General features: G+C 42.7%; 1 protein-coding gene across 1 annotated transcript in view; it reads right to left on the bottom strand.

Moving 5' to 3' along the window:
* Nucleotides 1-250: 250 nt before the first annotated feature.
* Nucleotides 251-26,142, bottom strand: part of PGBD5 (piggyBac transposable element derived 5) — a 93,802-nt gene continuing 67,910 nt past the window's right edge. Inside the window, exons 4-7 of the mRNA XM_058166858.1 lie at nt 14,330-14,510; nt 10,812-11,009; nt 8,542-8,647; nt 251-1,630 (exon numbers count right to left, since the gene is read on the bottom strand). Coding sequence (XP_058022841.1) covers nt 1,435-1,630; nt 8,542-8,647; nt 10,812-11,009; nt 14,330-14,510 — 681 coding nt within the window. The 3' untranslated portion in view covers nt 251-1,434. The remainder of the gene's footprint in view (nt 1,631-8,541; nt 8,648-10,811; nt 11,010-14,329; nt 14,511-26,142) is intronic.

The following is a 26,142-nucleotide window of genomic DNA, read 5'->3' on the forward strand; positions in this document are numbered from 1 at the left end:
CAAGGCAGCAACATGGCCAAAACAATGGAATCATAATGAAGTAAATGCCTCAGGAAAAAGCTAGCTGACAAGACTGATGTTAACAGAGCAAAATAAGAAAAAAAAACCACATTGTCACACTTCATGATCAGAATTCATTCAGCAGTATTGAGATGTATATTTTAGGATCTGGGGTCTCCAACCTTGGCAACTTTGCGACTTGTGGACTTCAACTCCCAGAATTCCTCAACCAACGCATGCTGGCTGAGGTATTCTGGGAGCTGAAGTCCACAAGTCGTAATGTTGCCATGGTTGGAGACCACTGGTTTAGGTCAGTCTTCAAATAAAAGGGTACCTAGATATTTTGCAGCATCTAGAAATGTTAAATTGCTTTGGGTAAGAGTTTTTTTAAAGGACAAATGGAAATAACACACTTGGAAATATATTGTGCCTCACTCAGCAATTTCACAAATAACTCATCAACCCTCAACAAATTGTGTATGTCATTTGGTTTTAGAGTTACCAGTATATATCATTAGGTTTGGGATCTCCAATTTTACCTATAACTATTTTTGGATTTGGGGTGTATGTTTATACAGCACTATGAAAAAAAAAAAAGCACAGATCCAGCTACAGTTAAGGAGAAACCAGTTCCTCGGAGAACCTTTTATACCTTTTCTCACCTTGTATAGAAAAATTCAATGCCTGAAGAATAATACAGGATGATTGCAATTAAATCTCTTATGCTTTTGTTATGGCATAACTGAAATTAATCTTGGAGTTTAGCTGACTTCAGATAGCACAATGAACTTAGTTCGGTAAACTTTTCAGTTTTTCACTGTTCCTTTATATTAAAAAAAGCATTTTCTGTCAAAATTATACCCCCTTTTACAATCTAAAAGCATTGCAACAAAATAAAATCTTCAGTCTACTGTCTTCATCTGCCCTTGCCTAATCACTGGCTTGCAAAATAGATTTTTTATATTTTTTTAATATATATATATATTTCTCTTCTAGCAACCTCTTTTCAGCCACACAGCAGTGCATAACTTTACACATTGTGCACTGACTTTTTTTAAAAAAAAAAAAACCCACACCCAATAACATGCCCAACTGGAACTGCTGAGCCTTTCTAGTTTGAAAAGGGATAGGGAAAAGGATTTGTGTAACAACTAACACCCTGTTTGAAAAATCAGATTGAGCAATAGCTAACACAAATTCATTTCTGATACACCAGTGCCTGTGTTGCACTCGCATGTGCAGCTTTCATACAAGTGCTCTCTTGAGGGCCCTTTGAACCAAAGGCCATTGGGAAGACACCAACATACTTGTGGGCTTCCCTAGTGATTTTGTCACATGGAATAGTAAGTTATTCATCTCAGAATCCCAGAGTTTGTTCCCTTTTCTTCCCTCCATCTCCCCCCACTCCTAGCCTAAGCTGTGTAGAAGGATCCATCAATGGCCTGATGAGGGATCCTCCAATCCAAGCAGCTCCTTTACAAGTCTCTCACCAAACTGTACTCGGCTGTACTTTTTCACAGGATAGGCGTCAGACATTTTGTACAGGATGTAAGCGTTGTTTATGGCAATGCTGATGGAAAACCAGAAGACTTGTTGCCAGGTCTTGTTTGGTTTATGAGAAATGAAATACCTAGAAAGCACCAAAGAGAGAGAGAGAGAGAGAGAAAAAAATGGTGAGGTCATGAAATGAATTTTTAAAATGTGTCATAAGTCAAGGAGGAAGGGATATGTTCAAAAAGTGGTAGGATCCAAATGCAGGGTAAATTTCCATTATCTTTCAAGGTAATTATGAATGCAATAAAATGATACCCAGTGGTGAAATCCAATTTTTTTTACTACCGGTTCTGTGAGCATGGCTTGGTGCAAATGGTGTGGCATGGCCGGGGAAGGATACTCAGAATCTCCATTCCCTCTCCACTCCTGGGGGGAGGATATTGCAAAATCTCCACTCCCACCCCACTCTGGGGCCAGCCAGAGGTGGTATTTGCCAGTTCTCCGAACTGCTCAAAATTTCCACTACCAGTTCTCCAGAACCTGTCATTACCTCCTCGATTTCACCCCTGATGATACCCCACCTGTCACCTTTCAGAATCCGTTAGTACTTCAACATCCAAAGTTCTTTCAGCTGTGTATCTGTTTTGTGAATTCACGTGGTCCCAATGCTTTGTAAGCCAGTAGGCAATCTAAATTGGAGTTGGCGGGGATCCCGAAAGTTGGTTACTGATTTCATTAGGCATTCTCATATTGTAATATTGAGATCTTCCTACGTTGAATGCTTCAGGCCTTTCAAACTTTGAGGAATAAGGGAAATAAGATAGCAGCCCTGAACAGCAGCCCAGCCCATCTTTTGCATTTAAATGATGAACTCAAGTTGTACATTATATTTACTACTTCAACCTTAAAATCAGTGATTGGTTTATTCCTAGTGGATTTCTGCAATGTATTTCATAAAATTTCATAGTGTTATTTGCAGGAATCACTGTGTCCCAGATTCATATTAAGTTTTCCATTGCTCTCCAAAGCATAAGTTAAGTGCCTTTGTGCATCAATGCATTAGAGGTAGGTGCAAAATCACAACAAACCAAATGAGTAGGACCCAAGCATGACCTCCAGAAGTCCTAAAATAAACCAATGAACCAAGCCCTTTTTTGGGGTAGCCTTTGAATAGACCACAATAGATACTTTTGAAAGGTCTGATTTCCTGTTTTTAAAGTAGGCAACACTTCACAAAACAGTGCTGCTCTTTTCTTGGATGTTGATTAGTGCACAACAATTCACCATCCAATTTGGCAACTTTACTGCTCACACAAGCCAGATTAGTGTGATGCTAAAACTACCCCTGTGATTTTTGCAAAAGCAACTCACGCAAATATTACCTTAGAAACTGAATACGGCTTCAGCTTCTAAGAATTCCACCTAATAAATTTCAATGAACTCTTGTACAAGAGGCTGAATAAGCGATGCCTCAGCTTGGTTTTGCCAAGTTCTTTCCTTTTTCTGTAGAGGTTCAGCAAGCTGCCAGAACAGCTAGTCCCATCCCACTGCTCCACTTTCCAGTCTATGGTACACTCTGCTCACAACTTTTTGGGGGTATTCAGGATAGGAATGGCTATAAACCTCTCCTCCACCAGAAATTCAGTTCTACAATCTAGATAACCACAGAAATCTTCATAGACGCGGTTATTTTATTGCTTGCAAAAAGTCACATACACTCAGAAGATTTGTCTGATGCCAACACAGAAACTAAGACATATACATATATCTCAGTCGTTTAAATCTTAAATCTTTTCCTGCTGCCCTTTTTGGGTAGCAGATTCTTGGTCATTCCTTTATAAAACCTTCCAAATGGTAAGCAGCTGCTCAAATTTAACACAGCTATTCTGTCTAGTCTAAGTAGTCCAAATCCCTGCTTTGCCAGCTTTGCGGTTTTAGAGCACTACAAGTACCTTATATCATTGTAGTGTAATTGTCTGTATCTGTTTTTTGTAAACATTTTTCTCTCGATCATTACACAGGACCAAAAAAGAAGAGAAAAAGAGAATGTCTTTAACTTTTGTTTTTCCTTGGCACAAGATAGTGGTAGAGTCTCGTTTCATTTATTCCATGTTTTATTTCATTAAAATAATGGATTAAATTGTTAAAAGCGTACCTTGAACATAAATGGCCTGGATCATAGTAGTGTGATTGTTATCTCAGAATTTATCATTCCAGAAGAGTACAACAATTGACAAGCCATGCCCATTAAAAGAGTCAACCACATGTAACATAACACAATATATTTATAATCGCACATGCTATTACTTATATTTTAATATGCCACTCAGAAAAGGATACGGTTTTCTGACTCTGTAATATAAGTGGCTCCTATCAATCTATCATAATTTCTAAAAACTCCTGTAAACTATAGATAATTTAGGGGGAAAAAACTCCAATAAGAGTGTTTAGTGACCTTGGGTGAGACAATCTATTCTTTCTGCAGTTAAACTAAATACCAATATTCTTCCTTCTCCTTTCTTTCACAAAAATACATCTGTATATTGAAAATGTAGCTTCTGAATTATTTCAGTTTTCCTTTAGCTTAAAAACTTTTTATGTGGACCAATTTGGAAATAGAGTCCCATTAAGCCATTATGATTACAACATCATCAGATCAGATGGATGATCTCTTGTTCTCCATAGAGAAATTAGAGATTAATTTAATGATGTTTACTATATACAGTTTTTCATATTTGTTGAGCCAATGTTCCCACAACTGAACTTTCACCAATGGATATTCTTCATTGGAACTCAAACTTTCAGAATATAGCTGGTAAATTATCGGTCACTCTGATTGGGACTTGATAATCCAGGCTAGGGGAAACTGCCATATTATATCAAAAGTGTGGGGAAAATTATTTATGTTTGTTTCTTCTTCAAATTTCTGAATTGCTCATCTACTTTGGAAAGAAGTTTTTTTCTATGTTCCCCAGCCCACAACATTATTTATATATTGTCTAATAAGCTAAAATTAGCTTATTACAGTAGTTTGCTACAAATTTCTCCACTTTTACTGCATAAGAATTGAGACTACTAATGGTCTGTTTAAAAGTAGTTTGCTACAAATTTCCGGCCCGGTTACAGCACGGAGACGGCTTTGGTCGCGTTGGTGGATGATCTCTGGAGGGCCAGGGATAGGGGTTGTTCCTCTGCCCTGGTCCTATTAGACCTCTCAGCGGCCTTCGATACCATCGACCATGGTATCCTGCTGCGCCGGTTGGAGGGATTGGGAGTGGGAGGCACCGTTTATCGGTGGTTCTCCTCCTATCTCTCCGACCGGTCGCAGTCGGTGTTGACAGGGGGGCAGAGGTCGGCCCCGAGGCCCCTCACTTGTGGGGTGCCGCAGGGATCGATCCTCTCGCCCCTTCTGTTCAACATCTACATGAAGCCGCTGGGTGAGATCATCAGTGGGTTCGGTGTGAGGTACCAGCTGTACGCGGATGACACCCAGCTGTACTTTTCCACACCGACCACCCCAACGGTTATCAAGTGCTGTCCCGGTGCCTGGAGGCCGACGGGTCTGGATGGGGAGAAACAGGCTCAAGCTCAATCCTCCAAGACAGAGTGGCTGTGGATGCGGCATCCCGGTACAGTCAGCTAAATCGCGGCTGACCATCGGTGGCGAGTCATTGGCCCCGATGGAGAGGGTGCGCAACAAGCGTCCTCCTGGATGAGCGGCTGTCTCTAGAAGATCATTTGACGGCCGCTCCAGGAGAGCGTTTACCAGGTTCGCCTGGTGCGCCAGTTGCGCCTTTCTGGACCGGGAGGCCCTTTGCACGGTCACCACGCCTTGTGACGCCTCGCCTGGATTACTGCAACGCCTCTACATGGGGCTTCCTTGAAGGGCATCCGGAGGCTGCAGTTAGTTCAGAATGCGGCTGCGCGGGTGATAGAGGAGCCCTCGTGGCTCCCGCATAACACCCATCCTGCGCAGGCTGCACTGGCTACCTGTGGCCTTCGGGTGCGCTTCAAGGTTTTGGTGACCACCTTTAAAGCGCTCCATGGCATAGGGCGGGTTATCTGGGACCGCCTACTGCGACCAGATACCTCTCACCGACCCGTGCGCTCTCACAGAGGGACTCCTCAGGGTGCCGTCAGCTAGGCAGTGTCGGTTGGCGGCGCCCAGGAAGGGCCTTCTCTGTGGGGCTCCCACCCTCTGGAGCGAACTCCCCAGGACTCCGTCAACTTCCTGACCTTGAACCTTCCGTCGCGAGCTCAAGACACATTTATTCATCTGTGCAGGACTGGCTTAGATTTTTAAATTTAGAGGGGTTTTAAATTGATTTTAATATTTATATTTGATATTTATATCTCTATTTTTAATTATTCGGGCGCTAGAATAAGTTTTTTAAGGATTATTTTAATTTGTATATTGATATTGATGTTTTATATGCCTGTAAACCGCCCTGAGTCCCTTGGGAGATAGGGCGGTATATAAATTCGAATAATAAATAAATAAATAAATAAAAAACTGTCCTTGAGACAGGAGTTGAAGGGCAGCTGAAAAATCTATTAATAAATGAAATTTCTCTGCAACAAGCTTGAATTTTCTGGATTTGCCTGCTTCCGTTTTACAGTGCCAAAGTCCATTTCGAGAGTCAATGATCTTTGAAAAGCTGGCAATACCACTAATTTCTCAAGCCTGCCAGGAAGCAAGCTTGAAAACTGTGACCAGATTCTGCCTTTCCCTTCCTGAAATGTTTGGGAAATGTCCCATGTTTTTAGTCAGGCAGAGAATTCTTGTTTGCTCAACTCTGAGGCTTTATGCAGTGGTGGGCTGCTCTTGGCTCAGACCAGTTCGGGCGAACTAGTAGTTCCAACGATCAGCTGGCCCTGCTTCCCTATCCTGACCTATATTTCCTTTTTTCTGGCTCAGCTGATTCACCCGGCACAGCTGATTTATGCACCTCTGCTACTTACCAGGGCTGCCTTAGAAGGTAAGTAGCTGAGCTTCAAGTTGCTGTATTTTGAATGCTGCGCGCAAGAACGTTAGGTGCATATGCTCAAAGCCCAGAGGCGCACACAAAGCACGCGCTCACAGAACCAGTTGTTAAACTGGTTGCAACCCACCACTGGCTTTATGTGATTCATGTGTCACTGGTGTTTTGCAGTCCCTAGCTCTTTTTAAGGAAAAATGATCTGGTCATATCACAAGTGGTCAGGTCAAGGAAACTTTGCATAAGCCATTGAATTTTCTCTCCGCCCCCTCCTCCAAAGATATGCCAAACAGATATCCTTTTATTTGTCCCCTTGTGAATTCCATATCTTCATTGGATATACCGTCTTTAGATACAAAGCTGAGCTGAAGCTATTTCATCTGGTTGAAATAATTTTGGAATAGGCTGAAAAGAAGACATTTTGGAAATTGTAGAGCTAATACAAGCTACAATGAACCTTAAGCCAGAATGTACCCACTCAAAATCTGCTGCTTAAAGCAGCCATCTCCTTCTGTCTAATAATTGGCTGATTCTGGGAACAGGTATGTCATCTAAAAGTCTGCATGGTTTGTCTTCAAACCCAAACAGATTTAATACCAAATATCAAAATGTAAGTTTCCGCTTGTTGAAGAACAGACAGGATAGGGAGATAAAGAAACAAAGCTAAAATTTTCTCATATGCTGCAGTCTTGCTAGAAATCTCTCTGCCTTTCCAAAGCCACTACTACCCCCAGTTCATCAGAACTGAGTCCTCTTTTCTTGTTTTCAAGTAAAAAAAGAAAGGTTAAATAAACACCTCTGATTATTGAATCTCTGTGAAAATGTATTTGGGAACATAAAAGCAACTTTTTTAAAAAAGAAAAAGTAAAGAAGATTAGAGAAACCATACTGGTATAATTACGTACCTAACACAATCCATTTGTGTATGTGTGTGAATATGTTCTTTTGAGTCACCATTAATTTCTGGCAACTGCCTGAACAAATCCCTGCAGTTTTCTTGAAAAGATTTCATAAGTGGTTTGCCCTTACTTACTTCCTAGGGCTGCGAGAAAGTGACTGGCCCAAGATCCATCCAGCTGGCTTTGTGCTAGAGTTGCACTACAACTTATAGTCTTCCAGTTTCTACCCAGATGCCTTTGTCACTACACCAAAGTGGTTCTCTTTTCATGTGGAAGAACACTAAAATGTGCAATTCCCTACTTGCAGTATTGCACTGTCTAGATGCTATTTTTTCTATATTGTAATATATTTGTAAATGTAAGGATATAATTTTTATATAATTGTAACTATTGGACACAAATCTATAGCAGACTACAGAATCAAATCAATTCAATCTTTCTTGCAGTTATTAGCTAGCATAAATCCACAGAATCGTACAACTGGAAGAGGTCTGCTTGTTTACTGAGTCTAAATTCACCCCCACCCCTGTCTAAATTCAATTCAGGAATCTAAAATAAAGCATCCATGACAGAGGACCTAGAAGTATATGAATGCACAGAACAAAGAGGTAGGTATCACTTTATTTAGTAAGTGATTCCACTATCAAGTTATTCTTACTGTTGGAAAGAGTCGGAATCTCCTTTCCTGTGCTATTATCGGCCCTCTGAAATGAAAGGAAGCATATTGTAGCCTTTTTATATATGCAACTGTTTTTCAAATATTTCAGGAATTCTACCATATTCCCCTCTCTTCTTAAGGCTAATAATATTCAGTTTCCCCAAATCTTTTCTTACAACTTAAGTTTCCATTCTTGTAATGGTCTTCAGTGCTTATTTAAACTAGCTGCATTTCCTTTGAATCTTTTGAAGTACTGCAGAACTGAAGATTTGACTAGTGCAGTTGGGAAATAAGCAACTGTACATATATTATGTCCAAATACTCAAACGTTGTGAGTTTAAAAAGTTTAAAAAGAAACCTTCTGCCAAAAATGGTCAGAGATCGTTTTCAGAAAAGTTGGTAGATAATTTCTTATATCACCCTGTTGCTGTACATAATTGGGCCCTGAATTTTGTTTAAATAATTAAGAAATGTTTTGCACTTCCAACCACATAAGTTGTTGTGTACTTACTTGCTATATTTGTCATCATATTTGCAAATATAACTAAGATGAGCAGCAAAGGCTTCCACTGCCAGAGGACACGGTATCTCTCCACTCTTCCTCTTAATGATAACTCCTGTTGTAACCAAAATGCATAAAATACCATCATATCAGACTGTTGATTGAAAATACTACTGGATTTGTTGAATCAATGGGCAACAGTTCATCCCATTTTAAACGTATTATCTGATTTTAAACGTATTGAGAAAAAAGTCCTACTTCGCTCAGTATTCAAAGAACATATGGGAAGTAGGATACTGTACAGCAGGGGTATCCAATCTTGGACTTCAAGTTCCAGACAGCAAGGAGAGGATTCTGGGAGTTGAAGTCCACCAGTCTTAAAGTTGCCAAGGTTGGACATTCCTGCTACACAGCATTAATTTCCAAATGTTTAGAAAATCTCTAGAAAGTGGAGTCAAGAGGCAAAAATTACAAGAGACAGATTTGAAGAGTTCTGTAAATAGGCTAGCTTTACTAGCCTTCTTCCTTTCTTATGTTGAGATGTTTATGGAAGCAACTGAGGAAAATACATGCAGACACCTGTCTAATTCTGTTATCTAGAAACAATTTTTATTTCCTGGCTGTAAAGCACAGTATCCCTTTTAATACCCTTTGTCAGAATATTTCCAGTTGTTTGCAGAGAGGACAGTTGTTTGTTATGGGTTCTTGGTCTCCAAGGAAGTTGCTAAATGCTTGTAAGGTGGGCCATATTATAATGGCAGATTCTAAAAAGGGGCTACTCTTCATGCTGGCTGAGTTGAGCAATTTGTTGACTTTTAAATAATCATGTAGCAGATAGAGAGGAGTCTGATTTCCTTAAAGCTAAGAATTGTTGAACTCCATTGTTTTCAGTAGAAAGTTGGTAAAAGCCAGTTCAGAAACTCAGTTTAGTTCAACAGAACTGCCCTTAATTTAATATATTCTGAATTACTTTCTAACCCTTTAAAATCAACTGGACATGGCACCATGCTTAATTTTGAATGCATCTTCTCATTTAACATAACCAATTCTTATATATATATATATATATATTTGTTTTCTGAGGTTTTCACGGGTGTTTGTATATAGGTCTTTGGTTGTTCGGGTTTTCTCCCGTGTAAAATTGGAAGTGTCTTGGCGACGTTTTGACGAAGTCTCATTCGTCATCTTCAGGCTTCAGCTTCGTGCTTCTGGGAGCAATGTGTGATCGCAGCTGTTTCTTCCTTTTAACTGCTAGTGGGGGTTTGAACTGATTGGGTGGGAGCTTGGCTGTGCTCTGATTGGCTGGGGTTTTTTCTGTGCTCTGATTGGCTGGGGGTGTGTCCTGTGTTGGTGGGGGCTTGGTTGTGCTCAGTCTAGTCTGTGCTGCAGGGGGATTTGAGCTGGTGAGCTGCATAGCTGTTGTTTGGCTTTGTGGTCGTGCTACATCTTCATAGTGGGTGTCAGTCTGCTGCATGAATGGATTGGAGGGGTTTGAAATGGCTAATGTTGCAGCTGCGGTCTGGCTTCTGGTCCTTGGTCGTGCTTTATGATCAGTGTGGGTTTGGGTCTGCTTTCTGGGTGGATGTGCGGTGGTGACATCCTGTGTGGACCTTGTGAGTGTGGGTCTGGTGTCATTCCTCGTGTTAGGGACTCGTTTGTCAATAAGGGCGGGTTTCCAAATGGCTGGTAGGCGGGAGGTGTCATCAGGAGATTATTATATTAATTATATGGCTGCGTAATGACAAAGACTTAGTTTGACAAAGACTTAGTTTGTCTGCATAGGAAGAATAAAGTTCAGAATTTGGAAGAATCCCAGAAGCACGAAGCTGAAGCCTGAAGATGACGAATGAGACTTCGTCGAAACGTCGCCAAGACACTTCCAATTTTACACGGGAGAAAACCCGAACAACCAAAGACCTACATACAAACACCCATGAAAACCTCAGAAAACAAATATATATATATATATATATAAATAAATAAATAAAAACTGGAAATAACAATGTGTAAGTCCATATGAATAACAGAAAGAGAGAAATATTAACCCTTCCTCTACTAGTCTCTTAAGTAAACAGCAGAATTCCCCCCTCTCAATTTCTCAACCTATTGCTCAAAGATGATGTGGTTTAAATTTATAAAATATGTGCGCGGCATTGAAAAATGCAGTTAACTTTATTCTGTTCTAGATTCTAATCTCGATTGTCCAATTTTCTTACAGTTCACACCTTGCATAATCCCCTTCTCATAGAAAGAAGTCATCTTTAGAACAAACCACTCACCTTGTTGAATTGGAGAATAAGCATTGGTCAAAAATCTAAAGTAGCCTTTGTTGTACCAGCAGATCAAAGACATGTTTCCTTTCATTTTTATCCTGTAATGTCCTCGAGACTGGGGGGTCTCTGGGTTGTTTAGCATTGAAGAAGGCAGCCCTGTACAGTCACTTTTCCTTGTACTTAGCAATCCACAGCAATAAATGTCTATAGTTGGAAGATGATAAAACATTTGCTTTAGAATACTATCAACTTGTGGTTCTAGCATAAAAACACGAACCAAGTCGTATTTTTGTTTACCAAAATTGACCCCAAACAAATACTGCACCTCAGTCATACACTAGTTGTTGTCCTATTATCCTCCACACTTTCAAGCATTAAAATCTAAAAGACTTGATATGTAGTTTATTCATTTCAGAAGGGAATATGACATGCCCAGGATAAAATGACACAACTAATTTCCTCATTTATTTACTTATTATCCCTAGGAATTATACACAATCTTATCAATCTTCAAACTAAAAAGTGCAATTACAATAAAAACCAGAAATCTGTAGAGATTCTCAGTCATCCATGTCTGAGGTGTTTTTTTTTCCCCCCAGGAGGCAACTGGAGTTTCTTGTTTTTTCTTTGAAGACGTTTCACTTCTCATCCAAGAAGCTTCTTCAGCTCTGACAGAATAGTGGGGAATGGAAGGATTTATATTCCTTGCAGATAGCTGAAAACATTTGCATCCTTTTAGATCAGAGATGGCTAACCTTTTTGCCATTGCGTGCCAGGAAGGGGGGGTGGGGTCGCACGTGTGCCCACACCCATAATTTTATGTGCCTCGATCCCTCGCATGCGTGTGTGACCCTCCCTCCCACTCCCCCCCGGTCCTGGAACTCAATGGCTTGGTAGGCTCATTTTTGTCTCTCACCTGGCTCCAGACTCCTAGAGAGGCTCTGGAGGTTGGAGACAGCAAAAAATGTCACTTCCTGTCCAACTGGAAGTTGGGAAATGGGCCATTTCTGGCCTCTGGAGAACCTGATGGGGTGGAAAAGTCCGTTTTTGCCCTCCCCAGACTCATAGAGAAGCTTTGGAGCCGGTGAGAGAAAAAAATGGGCCTTCCCCACCACCACCCAGGCCTGTTTCCCTATTCTGGTGGGCCCAGAAGGCCCAAAAATCAGCTGGCCAGCGCGTGCATGCATGCCGGAGCTGAGCTCGCGTGCCCACTGATATGGCTACGCGTGCCACCTGTGGCACGTGTGCCATAGGTTCGCCATTACGGTTTTAGAGAGTTGTTGAAGCACTTGGAGGTCTGCAAGGAATATAAATCCTTCCATTCCCCACTATCTGTCAGAGATGAAGAAGCTTCTTGGATGAGAAGTGAAATGTCTTCAAAGGAAAAACAAGAAAATCTAGTTGCCTCCAGAACAACAAAAAAAGCACCAAGGTAATTAAAACAACACCTTTCCTTTAATTCTGACTAGTTGTAAAAAAGAATATTCATCTAATGTGGTTCATTGACTGTCTCCATTCACAGAATCAAACCCTTTATCTCACACTTAGTCTAAGAAAGAAAAAAATATGGCAGCCACCAACGTGATACCCTCTACACATTAACTGATTTCTTCTTCAACAGCCTTTGAGTAGCTATTTTCATGCCACTTGTCACTTTGAGTGACCTTGCTGCTGAAGCAAACAGCAAATGGCTTTTTTTTTCAAAACAAACAATAAAGACTTAGACTCTCTCTCTCTCTCTCCCTCCCTCCCTCCCTCCCTCCCTGTGTGTGTGTGAGAGAGAGGGGGGGAGGGGGGGAGGGAGGGAGAGAGAGAGAGAGAGAGAGACTGACTGTGTGTGAAGATTTATTGATGCCAACTTCTAATGATGTTTCCCAGAGAAGCTAAGGCAGTTGCTTTGGAAAAAATGGTGACAGAAGTAAACAAATGAGGCTGCAATTCTCTCCAGAGTTACAAGGTGTGTTGGGGGGAGCCCTGTTGATGCCAGTGGAATTGACTTTTGGATAGAAAGCATAAAATTGGTCTGAAAATGTGTTGAGGTCTGGTGTGTAGGTGCTATGAGAGAGAGAGAGAGAGAGTGGGGAGGGAGGGAGGGAGAGAGGGAGAGAGAGAGGCTCATAATCCAAACATTAGCTACAAATCCCAAAGTTTAAACTTTTTAAAAAATAATTTTATTAAAATTATAATTGCAATAGTAAAACTAATAAAAACTAAAAAAGAAAAGTAGAAAGAGTAAAAATTGAAAAGGAAATAAAAAATTAAGTTTTATATATGTGTGTGTGTGTGTGTGTGTGTGTGTGTGTGTGTGTGTAGGTCGGTCAGTCGGTCTTTGGTTATTCGGGTTTTCTCCCGCGTAAAATTGGAAGTGTCTTGTCGACATTTCAACAAAGTCCCATTCGTCATCTTCAGGCTGGTGTTTACAGCTTCGTGCTTCTAGGAGCAATATGTGAAGCAAAGCTGTAAACACCAGCCTGAAGATGACGAATGGGACTTCGTCGAAAAGTCGCCAAGACACTTCCAATTTTACGCAAGAAAACCCGAATAACCAAAGACCTACATGCAAACACATGTATGTATGTATGTATATATATATGTATAACAATCTTAATCATTAGTGAATTCAAGTAATATCATAAAACTTGATGTTGATTATTTTTTGCCCCTTCTCACAAGATTCATCCAAGCTTTGTATATCAAACTTTTTTTTTTAAATCCAGATCAGTCTTTTGGTTTACTATTTATAATTCTCTTTTGATTTTAAAAGCATCAACCATTTTTTTTTGTATGTCCAATAAACTTCATTTTCCATGTCGTTCTTGTAGCCAGTCAAAAGAGAAAAGCCAACCATTTGCTTTAAAATGAAATTTAAACATAAAGTTAGAACATAACCTGAAAGAAGGAAAAATAATATGAATATGAATGGAAATTATACAGCATGAAGGCTAGCAGAAGGCCAAACATAGGAACACCCATAAACTATCTTTCATTGATTTCATTGGTCCAGAAATGCTATATCATCCATGATTCTGCTATTCTCCCGTGCCCCAAAACTCAACAGTGAGACATGAATGATCTCCAATTTCTCATAATAACAAAGGAAATCTTCAAAAACCAATGTTTCATTGGGGCAGCCCTATCACTTGGTTGCCCGCTTGCCCGCTTGCTGCTTCTTTTAAAAAATGCTTTTGAAAGGTAAAAAAAGAGGCTCTGACGATCACATTGAGCCGCATGATCATCAGAGCCTTTTTTTATTATTTTTAAAAGCATTTTTTGTACAACCTATTCAGCTGAATAGTTTGTAAAAAAATGCTTTTAAAAGTAAAAAAAAGATCACGTGCCACAGCTGATCTCCCCCCCCCCATGCACTGTCCTACTTACCCCATGCCTCTTTTTGGTATGCACTGTGCGCGCGCACCTCACATTTGGTGTGTGGTGTGCACTACATATGCGCGCATGCAGCGCACGTGCGCAACAAACGAACCAGTAGTAAACCGGTTCAGATTTCACCACTTCTGGCAACTAACCTTGTTTTTCAAATTCTTCAAAGAGGTTGAGGCTGGTAATGCTGGGGCCAGTGAAGATGATACAATTTTTCCCTGTGACATTCTGACAAAGACTCTTGGCCACTAAGCTGTGAAGCTGAGCTTTGTTTTTCAAAGCATCCAGACCTTCGGTCGCACTGCTTTCTTTCAGATGGGCATAGATCTAATCATCAAACAAGAAATAGGGTGGGTAGGTGGACAGAGAACAGCAAGGGGGGAAAAAAGTTAATGTACAAAAAGATTTACGAGATGTTATTGACCAACCCTTTCCCTCCTGGCACCCTCCAGATACCTTGGACTTGAAGTTTTGTAATCTCCAATCTTGTTTATTTCCCAGTTGGCTATGCCTGCTGGTAGTGGGGTAAGATGAGATTTTAACTGCATAGTCCTTTCCCAATATTTTGTTAGTTTTCTTCTCTCACAAAAGAAACAACAATTCCCAATTTCATTAGAGGAAGGGTCACAATTTCACCCCTCAAGATCCCTGACAAGAAGCAAGACTTTCCAATTATTTTAGTCTAGAATCTACCAGTAGAGTCAAGAGCTTGATCTCGTCTCAAACCTGGAGCAGTTGTCAACAAATGATCAAATATACCACTCAAGCAATGAAACGAACTATATAGCCATAATCATTCAGAATGGCTCACTTGTACTGTAGTCTAACTGCAGGTTGCCATGCTGTCTGAATTAAGGATGTTTAGCCTAAAAACAGCCAGCTCAACTTCACACTGTGGTTATACCAATTTAAATTGTGATTTATTAATTTGACTTGTTTTGAGCAAAACAGCTCTAAAATTAATCACTGTCCAGGTGACTTTAGAGGTTGATTAAATGAAACCCTGATAACTTTTCTGAAGCAGAGGGAAACCTGAGAATTAGAGAGAAGTCTAATACTTATTTCCCTCGTAACATAGTTTACCATTATGCCCATGTAGCAGTAGCAATAACAATAGCAATAGCACTTAGACCACTTTATAGTGCTGTACAGTCTTCTCTAAGCGGTTTACAAAGTCAACATATGGCCCCAACTGTTATGTTCGGGAAGTAACGAGGCTGGAGACCAGGGTAGTGACAACAGCTCTTTAATATATGGTGAACCCAGCAACAGGCTGGGCGAAAACCCTCTCCTTTTATACAGTTCTGTTGGAGGCTTTGACCAATCAGCAACGTGCTGATTTCCCGCTCAAATATTTAAAGGTACAACATTAATACATAACACTCCTCCCCTCCCAGAAAACACTTTGCCTCTATTTACATAAATATTTACATGTTATTTTTCGACGTAGTCACGCAAATAACCTGGGCGTCTCCTAGTCCTTTCTGACCTGCGCGGTTCAGTTCTGGGTGGTGTTTTGAGCTGGTCGGAGGGGCTGTTTTCTCCTCCCAGCACTTTCTCTGGGCCAACGGGCTCCGGATTATTGGCCGACTCTTTTTCTTGGCCATCGGGCCTTGGATTAATTTTTTCAATTTCCCTGCTGCTTCCCTCGGGAACCTGATGGCGTCGCTGGAACTCTGGGACCTCAGCTAAGTCTTGCGCCTCCCCCGGGTCATTGTTGGCTGTGGAATCAAATTGGTATTGATCATGATATGTTTCATTTGGTTCAGTTTGGTCGGTTATTCGTTTCCTTAACTGATCTATGTGGCGCCTCCACACTCTGTTGTCGGGTAGCTCTACCACGTATGATTTTGGGCCAGTTACTTTAATTATTTGTCCTGTGAGCCAACTAGGGCCGTCCCCATAGTTTCGAGCCCACACCGGGTCGCCTATGCTCATTTCCTGGTCTTTTCTAGTTTCCCTTGTAACCCTCTGGTGTGTAATGGGATTCAAACGTCCAGTGGGCACCGGAGTTTCCGTCCCATTAGCAATTCTGCTGGGCTTTTCCGGTGGCCGTGCTTGGGGTTCTGTGCTGTATGGCTAGGAAAAGTCTATTTTTGTTTGCCAGTCACCTGGCTTGAGCCTGGACAATGCCTCCTTAGCGCTCCGGACGGAACGCTCTGCAAGGCCATTCGACGCAGGGTGAAAGGCGCGGAGAGGGCATGTCGGATGCCTTCCTCTGCCAGGTATTCTTCAAACTGGGTTGCCGTGAATTGAGGCCCATTGTCGGACACCAGAGTGTCCGGCAACCCGTGAGTTGCGAATAGGTGGCGCAGGGTTGCGACTACTGCTTCGGCCGTAGTGGACTTCATGAGTATGACCTCCAACCCTTTAGAAAGCATCCACAACTATTAGGAATGTTTGGCCGTGAAAGGGCCAGCAAAATCAATGTGGATTCTTGACCAGGGCCCTTGGGGCTTTTCCCATTCTCTGACTGGGGCCGTTGGGGGTAGAGGTCTGGATTCTTGGCAAGCCTGACATTTCCCTACCCTCTCAGCAATCTCTGCGTCCATGAGTGGCCACCATACATAGCTTCTGGCTAACCCCTTCATCCTTACGATCCCTGGGTGACCCTCGTGGAGGAGGTCCAATACCTTTCCCCTTAACTTTTCAGGAATTATTACACGATCACCCCATAACAGACACCCCCCTTGAGCTGAGAGCTCATCTGCTTTTGACAAATTCTTTGAACCTTTCGCCCGCGCAGCGGGCCACCCTCTCTGTACCCAACCGAGTACAGTCCTTAACACAATGTCCCGGTATGATGCCCGAGCCACTTCCTTAGATGTGACTGGGCCAGAGTCCAAAGAGTCAATAAGTAGGATGGGTGTCCCTGGAGTGGGGTCTTCGGTCGCCCCAGGTAGTGGGCATCGGCTTAACGCGTCTGCATGCCCCACTTCTTTTCCTGGTCGATGTTGCAGCTTGTACGAATAAGCGGCTAAGAATATAGTCCATCGGGTCAAGCGTGGCGAAAGTGCCACAGGCGTTGGGCGGTCGCCAGCCAGTATCCCTAGTAGCGGTCTGTGGTCAGTCACGATTTCAAAATTCCGCCCAAAGACATACTCGTGGAATTTTTTAACCCCTGACACAATGGCTAGTGCTGCTTTGTCTAACTGGCTGTAGTTCCTCTCTGGGAGGACATCGTTCTAGAGTAGAACGCTATAGGGGCTTCTGTGCCGTTTGAAGTCTATGGCTGAGTACAGCCCCACCCCATAAGGGAGATCCGCAAACCAACACTAGGGTAATGAGTCGTGATATTGGATGAGCAGGCTATCACTTGAGAGCAGGTTCTTTACTGCTTCAAAAGCCCTATTTTCTGACTTTCCCCAAGACCAAACAGTATTTTTCCTAAGAGCCTATGCAGCGGTTCCAAGAACGGTTGCTTTGTTCTTTAAAAGACCGCGTAAAATTAACCAATCCTAGGAATGCCTGCAGCTCTGCTTTGTTTTTGGGCGCTGGAGCCTTTCTAATTGCCTTAACCTTGCTCTCAGTAGGGTGAATTCCTTTCTTGTCTATCCGTAGCCCAAGAAATCGACGGATTCGACCCGATCTGGCATTTGTTTGTCTTGACTTTTAACCGCTGTCCGGAAAATGCTCAAGACCTTTCTTAACCGCCTCCCCAATTCCTCCATGTTTTCCCTGAAATTAGGACATCATCAAGTAGGAACTACCCTGGGAGCCCTGCAGTAGTCGTTCCATCAGGTTTTGGAACAGCCCTGGTGCCACACTGACCCCAAATTGCAATCGGGTGCACTTGAAGGCCCCCAGCGCCACAATCGCTTGGGCTTCGGCTGTGCGGGCGTCTACTGGCAGTTGTTGGTAGGCTTGGGCCAAGTCTAACTTTGCAAAGACTTGCCCTTGCCCCAAAGAGTGCAATAAGTGTTGCACCACGGAACCGGGTAAGCGCTTTTCTGTAAGGCTTTGTTAAGCGCCGCCTTGTAGTCAGCGCAAATTCTAATTGACCCGTCCGGTTTTATGGGGTGACGATTGGCGTCTCCCACTTTGCGTGATCGACTGGCACCAAGACCCTGATTAATGAGCTTATCCAGCTCCTTATCAATTTTTGGTTTTAGGGCAAAGGACTCTCCTCGCCTTAAGCCTAATGGGGGCTACCTGGGGTCTAAGTTGAAGGAAATAGGGTCCCTTGTACTTGCCCAGGCAGTCCTTGAAGACATCTTGAACTCGTTAAAGAGAATGTCTTTCAGGTTACAGTCACTTCGGTAGATGCCAGTCACTCCCATGCCCAGGGCACGAAACCAGTCTAGTCCCAACAGACTGGGCAGAGTTCCTTCGACGATCGTGATGGGCAGGGTCTTTTTATGTGGACCATACTCGACTCGGACGGAGGTGGTCCCTCGAACAGGGATGCGATTCCCCTGGTAGTCGTGCACTCGTAGCCGTTGTGCTTGCAGGTGGCGCTCATGACGGACGGCAGCGACTTCGCCAGAGTGTCCCAGGACATGATGGTGATCGCTGATCCCGTGTCTACTTCAAGCCTGCACCGTACTCCCTCTATCTTGGGCTTGGTGAAGATCTTCTTCTCCACTTTGGTCGAGGCGCGGCCTATAATGACAGTCGTTCGGTTAGACTTCGCGCCTTTCTTGTTTGAGCCAATCGCGGGCCGCCTTTCCGGTTCCGCGTTTTGATTGGCCGATTTGAATTTTCGGCGGGAAGGTTGGGCCGCTCTGCAGACCTGAGCTAAGTGCCCTTTCTTCCCACACCGCCGGCATGTTGCGTCTTTAAACCTGCAGCGTTGGCGCTGGTGCTGCCCTCCGCAGCTTCCGCACTCGTCACGGTCCTCCATGTCGCGTTTCTCGGTCCGGCAGACCCCTTCCTCATCCTCGCCCTCACCGTCGGATTCGGACTGAATCTCCTCCTGGTGTACTGGCGTTGGCTTTGCGCTCGCCTTGGATTGAAGAGGCTTTTGCAGGGTCTCTGCTGCTTTAGTAGACATTTCGTGTGCTCTGGCTTCGTCCAGAGCGTTGGCTAGTGTCAGGTTGCTCTTGGCCAGCAGCCGTCGCCGTGGCGGATGTCCTTGACCTCGGATGAGTTGCTCGAGTAGCACCTCGCCCAGGTCTCGGTATCCGCAGTCCTTGGACGCCTTCTTAAAGCGGCCATGTAGTCACCGATGGACTCGCCTCCATCTGTCTCGTTCTCAATTCAAACCGCTGCACGTATTTGGACGGCGTCGGCGCGAAATGGTTCTTCAGCAAAGTCTGCAGAGTCGGCCACGATACCGATTGTATCGGCGTTGGCTCTGCCAGGGCTTCCGCAATCTCGATGACCTCCGGCCCACAATGGCTTAAGAAGTAAGCCCGTTTGCGGTTATCAGGGATCCCCTGTAGTTCGTTGGCTTCTAGAAAGCTTTCGAAACGGGTCATATATGTTCCCCATTTCTCCTTGACCGGGTTGTACGGTGCGGGTGGCGTGTTTGCCATTTCCGCGTTTCTGCCCTGCGTTTGCTGGGTTCGGAACTATCGTGCTTCAGCTCGGTTCTGGTTCTCCTTAGCCTCGAGATCCCACCTTCGTCGCCAATGTTATGTTCGGGAAGTAACGAGGCTGGAGACCAGGGTAGTGACAACAGCTCTTTAATATATGGTGAACCCAGCAACAGGCTGGGCGAAAACCCTCTCCTTTTATACAGTTCTGTTGGAGGCTTTGACCAATCAGCAACGTGCTGATTTCCCGCTCAAATATTTAAAGGTACAACATTAATACATAACACCAACAATCTGGGTCCTCATTTTACCAACCTTGGAAGATTGGAAGGATGGAAGGATGAGTCAACCTTGAGCCCCATCAGGATTGAACTCCTAGCTGTGGGCAGAGTTAGATTGCAATACTGCATTCTAACCACCGCACCAGCACAGCTCTTTATAGCTTTTAAAAATGTATAAAAAAGTAAAATTGCAAATGTTATATAAAAATATGCCAGTCTGGAAAGAAGCATAGCTGATACAAATGTTTAGCTTTTATTTATTGTATTTCTATTGTTTTTTTTTCTCTTCAGACAGACATAACTGTTGAATCTGGGTTTATATAATATATAATATTATATATATTTATTATATAATAGGGATTGTTCAGTTCTTCAGTGCTGCTTGATTAAAAAAAAAGACAGATGGCTAATTCTCCTACAAGTCTGCCCTTGAAAAGGAAATTCACCCCAGGCTTACATTTTTCACTCTCAATGCAGAGCTAGTAAATCAATTAAGGCTTAAGAGCCAAATAGAGCTCTTATTAAGCCAAAAGAGCCAAATTCAAAATTAAGGCAGGCAACATCATCCATTAACCTACACTGAAAGATTTCTACTTAAAATGTCCACAAGTTTACAAATAGAAGAAAGAAAGAAAGAAAGAAAGAAAGAAAGAAAGAAAGAAAGAAAGAAAGAAAGAAAGAAAGGACTAGACACATCCATAAAATACTGTATTTGTTGATCATACATATCCACAGGATCAAATGTAAAAATGCAAGCCAAGAAACATGTATAAGTATCAATGACAGTCTGAAAGAAAAGTCTAAATTGCTCGTAGGTCTCACTGCCGTGCATTTAAGCAGCAGAGCATGAAACTAAAAAGATTCAGAGAAGATACATTGTCAAATATTTGAGCGTATCTCAGGCTAAAAAGCATAGTGATGTAGGGGTGAAGGCATCAAATTAGAAACCAGGAAGACTGGATTCTAGACCTACAGGAGGCACAAAGACAGCTGGGTGACCTTGGGCCAGTCATTCTCTTTTCAGCCCTAGGAAGAAGACAAGGGCAAACTACTTCTAAAAAATTTTGCCAAGAAAACTGCAGGGGCTTGTTCAGGCAATTGCCAAGAGCTCAAATTGACCCAAAGGTACCAAAACAACAATCAAACCATAAAAGCAAAAGCAAGAAAATTTGTTTATGCTTGTTCAAACACAGACAGGATAGTAACAAAATCATTTAAAACTGAAGAGGACAAAACTATATAGTCCACTCCCTTCAGCAGGTTATAATAGTATATTATAATAGACCTGTCCACTGTTTTTCTCTATTTCTTTCCCTCCATTTAGACAAGGAAGGGGCAAAACCAACAGGACAGCAAAACAAATGGAGAGAACTGAACACTTATTTAGACAGGCTCAACAGGGAGAGGTCAGGAGAAATGAAAGGTTGCATGACTTTATTACATCCCATGGAAATAGCCCAAGGCATCCTTTAGTCTTTTGTTTTCTTTTGTTCATTTTAAAAAGACCCCTGTGCACATATATGAGAACATCATATTCTCCTTCTTTTTACTGGAGAGCAAATTTAACTATAGGAAGGAAAAGAGCAACTTTCCAGAGGAAGCAATCCAGGGGTGGGGGCGGTATTCACTTATTTTCCCTACCGGTTCACAAATGTGAACTCACTTCGCTTGCACATGCCACTTCCACACACGCACACGGCCTTCTGTGCATGCGCTTTGTTCACATGGGTGCCTTCCACGCATGCTCCTGGCCTTGAAAACATTCCTAAATAGGAAGGCATAGAGCTGGGGTTTCCGCTACTGGTTTGGCCAAACCAATCTGAACCCACTGAATACCACCTCTGAAGCAATCATTGTCAATCTTGAAGCTGACTTGCCCAAAGACATTTTGAGGCTTCAGTGTTGCTACACAGGAGTTGAGAGATATGGAGGGGGGAACAGAGATAGCTGGGGTTTTGTAGCCAAAACAAAATACTTTCTCCTGGGAACCAAGGACATTCCCACAAGTGGTCAGAGAGAGGAGGAGTGAAATTACCAGGCAACTGGACAACACCTTGATTGGACCATGTGACTGATTGTTTGGGGAAGGGGAAAAACTTTTACTTTTAATTAGGTGAAAACCGCGGGAACATTCAGAGTCAGTTTTCACCAGCCTATGTCAATGTGATATATCCAATAAAACTATTCTATCAGGAATTTACCTGCTTCAGAGTTCTGTTTGCTAAGAGTGCATTACTTGGAACCCTGACAATCGTATGTTTGTAAGAAACATGAGAAGAAAGGCAAACCAAATAGAATCCTCCTGGTTCATTTTAACTCTTTGGGAAAACAAAATCAGGAATAAAAAAGGGAGTGAAGGATTTCTTGAGTGTTAAAAAACAGACTTTGACCCAGCCTTAATTTACAGCTAACAACAGAACACCGAAACAGTGGACTCAGCTAGAAAATGTCCATTTGGGAATTCTAAGTTTGATGTCTGCCAGAAAATTTGTCCTCTTTCTTACAGAGTTAACTAAATTCATATATTTGATCAAAATTAGGCCAGTTCACTTTCAAAAGCAGATCAAATGACTTTTACCTATTATCCTTCACTGTTACTCTTATTTGATGTTGAAGGCAGGGATGGGCAATGTTTTATGGCTTGAAAAGTGCCCTAGACTTTGATTTATACACTGAAGCACAACATGCCAAAAAGGAGGATAAGATGGACACAACAGGACCAAAATGAGATTTTATTTTATTTGTCATTTGCCATTTATTTAGTTAGTTAGTTAGTTAATTAGTTAGCTACCTAGCTAGTTATTTACTTAATTAGTGCCAGATTATTCATGAACTGGCAGAGACATGGTAACAAGGTCAGCCAATGAATAGGCATAGCAACTAAATCAGCCAATGGGAGCTGAAACAGTTTGGAGGCTGGGCATGGCTCAGCTCTATGCTGTGCTGAGAACTGAAACTGAAACCAGTGTGTGAACTTGTCTGCTGATCTGAGCTGCAATAAAACTTTTCTCTACTGTTGGTATTGTGTGTGTGTGTGTGTATATATATATGTATATATATGTTTTCTGAGGTTTTCGCGGGTGTTTGTATGTAGGTCTTTGGTTATTCGGGTTTTCTCCCACGTAAAATTGGAGGTGTCTTGGCGATGTTTCGACGAAGTCTCATTCGTCATCTTCAGGCTTCAGCTTCGTGCTTCTGGGAGCAATGTGTGATTGCAGCTGTTTCTTCCTTTTTAACTGCTAGTGGGGGTTTGAACTGATTGGGTGGGAGCTTGGCTGTGCTCTGATTGGATGGTGTTTTTTTGTGCTCTGATTGGATGGGGGTGTGTCCTGTTTGGGTGGGGGCTTGGTTGTGCTCAAATTAGTCTGAGTTGCAGGGGGATCTGAGCTGGTGAGCTGCACTGCTGCTGTTTGGCTTCGTGTTCGTGGTCGTGCTACATCTTCGTAGTGGGTGTCAGTCTGCTGCATGTATGCATGTATGGATTGGAGCTTCAAGGATATACAAGGGGGTTCTAAATTCCAAATTCTGAACTTTATTCTTCCTATGCAGACAAACTAAGTCTTTGTCATTACGCAGCCATATAATTAGATTCTCTTCAGACCCAAAACAGGCAACTGAAAGCTACCAGATCACAGGGATATGAATGTCTAACATGAGGGCAAGAAATGTCAGTTTCATGAAGAGATCAGTCTGAAGGTTCTGTCCTTTGATCAATGGGGATGGGGCTGCTATTAAAAAAAAGGCAAGTATTCCTCTGGCGGTGATGATATCTTAGGGCAGGGGTCTGCAAACAGCCACAGCTGGCTGAGGAACTCTGGGAGTTGAAGTCCACAAGTCTTAAAAGAGCCAAGTTTGCAGACCCCTGGCCTAGGGACAGAGGGACTCACTTCATGTGATACACAAAATCCTAATTAATAAATCATAGTTGCTATGTTCAAGTAACATATCATGTTCAAAGGAATACATCATATTATGGTTTAATGCAATGGCTTCATAGCCCAGCAGTGGTGGGTTGCTCCTGGTTCAGTCTGGTTCTTGCAAACTGGTAGTAATGGTGGCACGAGGCTCCGCCCACCTGCCCCGACATCATCACTGACGATCTGCACATGCGCAGAAGCCTGCGCGCTCCTGTTGCTAACCGGTAGTAAAGGTAAGTAGAACCCACTCCTATAGCCCAGGGGCGGGTTTCAAAACCCGTCGCTATCGGTTCACTTGTGGGCACACGCACACAATACTTCTGCACATGCGTAGAAGCATCCGGGCAGGTGGGCAAAGCATCTGGGTGGGTGGGAGGAGCCTCCCGCCACCGCTACCGGTTCACCCGATCCGGGGCAAACCGGTAGCAACCTACCACTGTGATAGCCCCAATAACTTAACTACAAATTATCCACCCCAAGTATATTTCTTTTAACACAAGGTTTTTACAAATTCCTTTTGGAGACTATGCATACATAAGGATAGCAGCAGAGATAATACATTTTCTTCTCATTTAATTCAATTATATCTCTGGTTAAGACTAATCATTCTCCCCACAGCTAAAGCTTCTTTTACAATACTGAGCAAATTATTGTTTTCTTCCTGCACAGAACAGCAGGCAGTCTCCAAATCAGTGGTTGACTTCAACTTGGCCTTTGTATAAATGCACCCAGGAGGTCGTCAACATAAAGCCAAATATGCATTTAAGTATATAGTCACTGGGGGGAAAAAAATCCCACATCTGTCATTGCAACCATGGACCTAAGGGGTTCATGCTTTGAAGTATTCATTTCAAAACTTCATAACAATCCTTTCCTACGTGACTCTTTTCTTATGTTAAGAAAGTGCTCCCAAGACGCTGATAAACAAAAGCTCTTGAGATTATTGTGAATGTTATTTGGAAGCCAACACCACTGTCAATTGCCTTCCTTTGTTCATGCTGTTGAGGTTGATGCCATGATGTGCTGAATACTATCCACATTCATTGACCTAACAGTTGGATGATATATATTCATGAGGATGGACAGAACATAAATTACCGTTCCAGCCTGGTATATTTGAAATGGCTACATTTTTTGCCAGGTTTGTTTTATCATTGATAGCCTTTGTCCTGTGCCTGTCACCATACATAGCAAAACAGCACATTGCTTAAATTTTAAAAAAAAAGTGCTTTCATAATAACTCAGTGTGGTGAAAGGAAAACACAGGCTTCCTTGTAAGTATGACATATGCTTCCTTGTAAGTATGACAATGGGTGCCTGCAAACTCAGTGCTCCCTAAGCATAAAGGCTGCTCCAAAGGAAAGGCAGATGTGAGGGGTGGAGAAGAAGCTTGAAGGAGGTGGCAGATGCCAGAGGAGGACAAAGAGAATCCTACAGAGAAAGTGCTCTGCTAGATAAGCCTGACCAGGCCTGTATAAATAATTTTCCCCACCCTTCCCTGTTGCCTGGCTAGGACTGAGCTCATTGCCCAGGCAGGAAAGAGGGCTGGTTCCTCATGTTACAAAGTCTTAACTTAGAGGGAAGAAGGAGACCAGAGACCACTCAAGTAAGGAGAGGCTGATACGCTGAGGCCAGAAGGCTTATTGAGACTATGTGAATACAGGAGAACAAGCCTCAAGCCTGGACAACAAGCCTAGCAGGACCCCAGGGTGATATGGAGCCCATCAAGCTGGGGTGCTATTCAGCAGGTTCTGACAGATTCTGGAGAACCAGTAGCGGAAATTTTGAGTAGTTCGGAGAATTGGCAAATACCACCTCTGGCTTGCCCCAGAGTGGGGTGGGAATGGGGATTTTGCAATATCCTTTTCCCAGGAGTGGGGAGGGAATGGGGATTTTGCAGTATCCTTCCCCTGCCATGCCCACCAAGCCACGCCCACAGAACCGGTAGTAAAAAAAATTGAATTCCACCACTGCCATCAAGTCATTGGTTTGATTGCTGTTGACAGTGGATTGAGAATTTATTGGATTTTTGTATTGGGTTCTTATATCTATAAACTGCCTGAAGTCACCATAAGTAACTTGGACAGCCATATAAATTTTCTTAATAAATAAAATAAATAAACAGCTACAACCAGAGCTATTTATTCCCTTGTTTAGATATTTTATTTTGAGGGTTACTTCGATTTCTTCATATGGATTACTGAGATTCGAAAAGGTCTATTTTTATTGTTGACCCCTGTCCCTGAATGCTCAAGGGACTGGATGATATAAACTTCACTGGAGA

This window comes from Ahaetulla prasina, chromosome 1 (genome assembly GCF_028640845.1).
Source record: "Ahaetulla prasina isolate Xishuangbanna chromosome 1, ASM2864084v1, whole genome shotgun sequence".
Taxonomy (NCBI): Eukaryota; Metazoa; Chordata; class Lepidosauria; order Squamata; family Colubridae; genus Ahaetulla; species Ahaetulla prasina.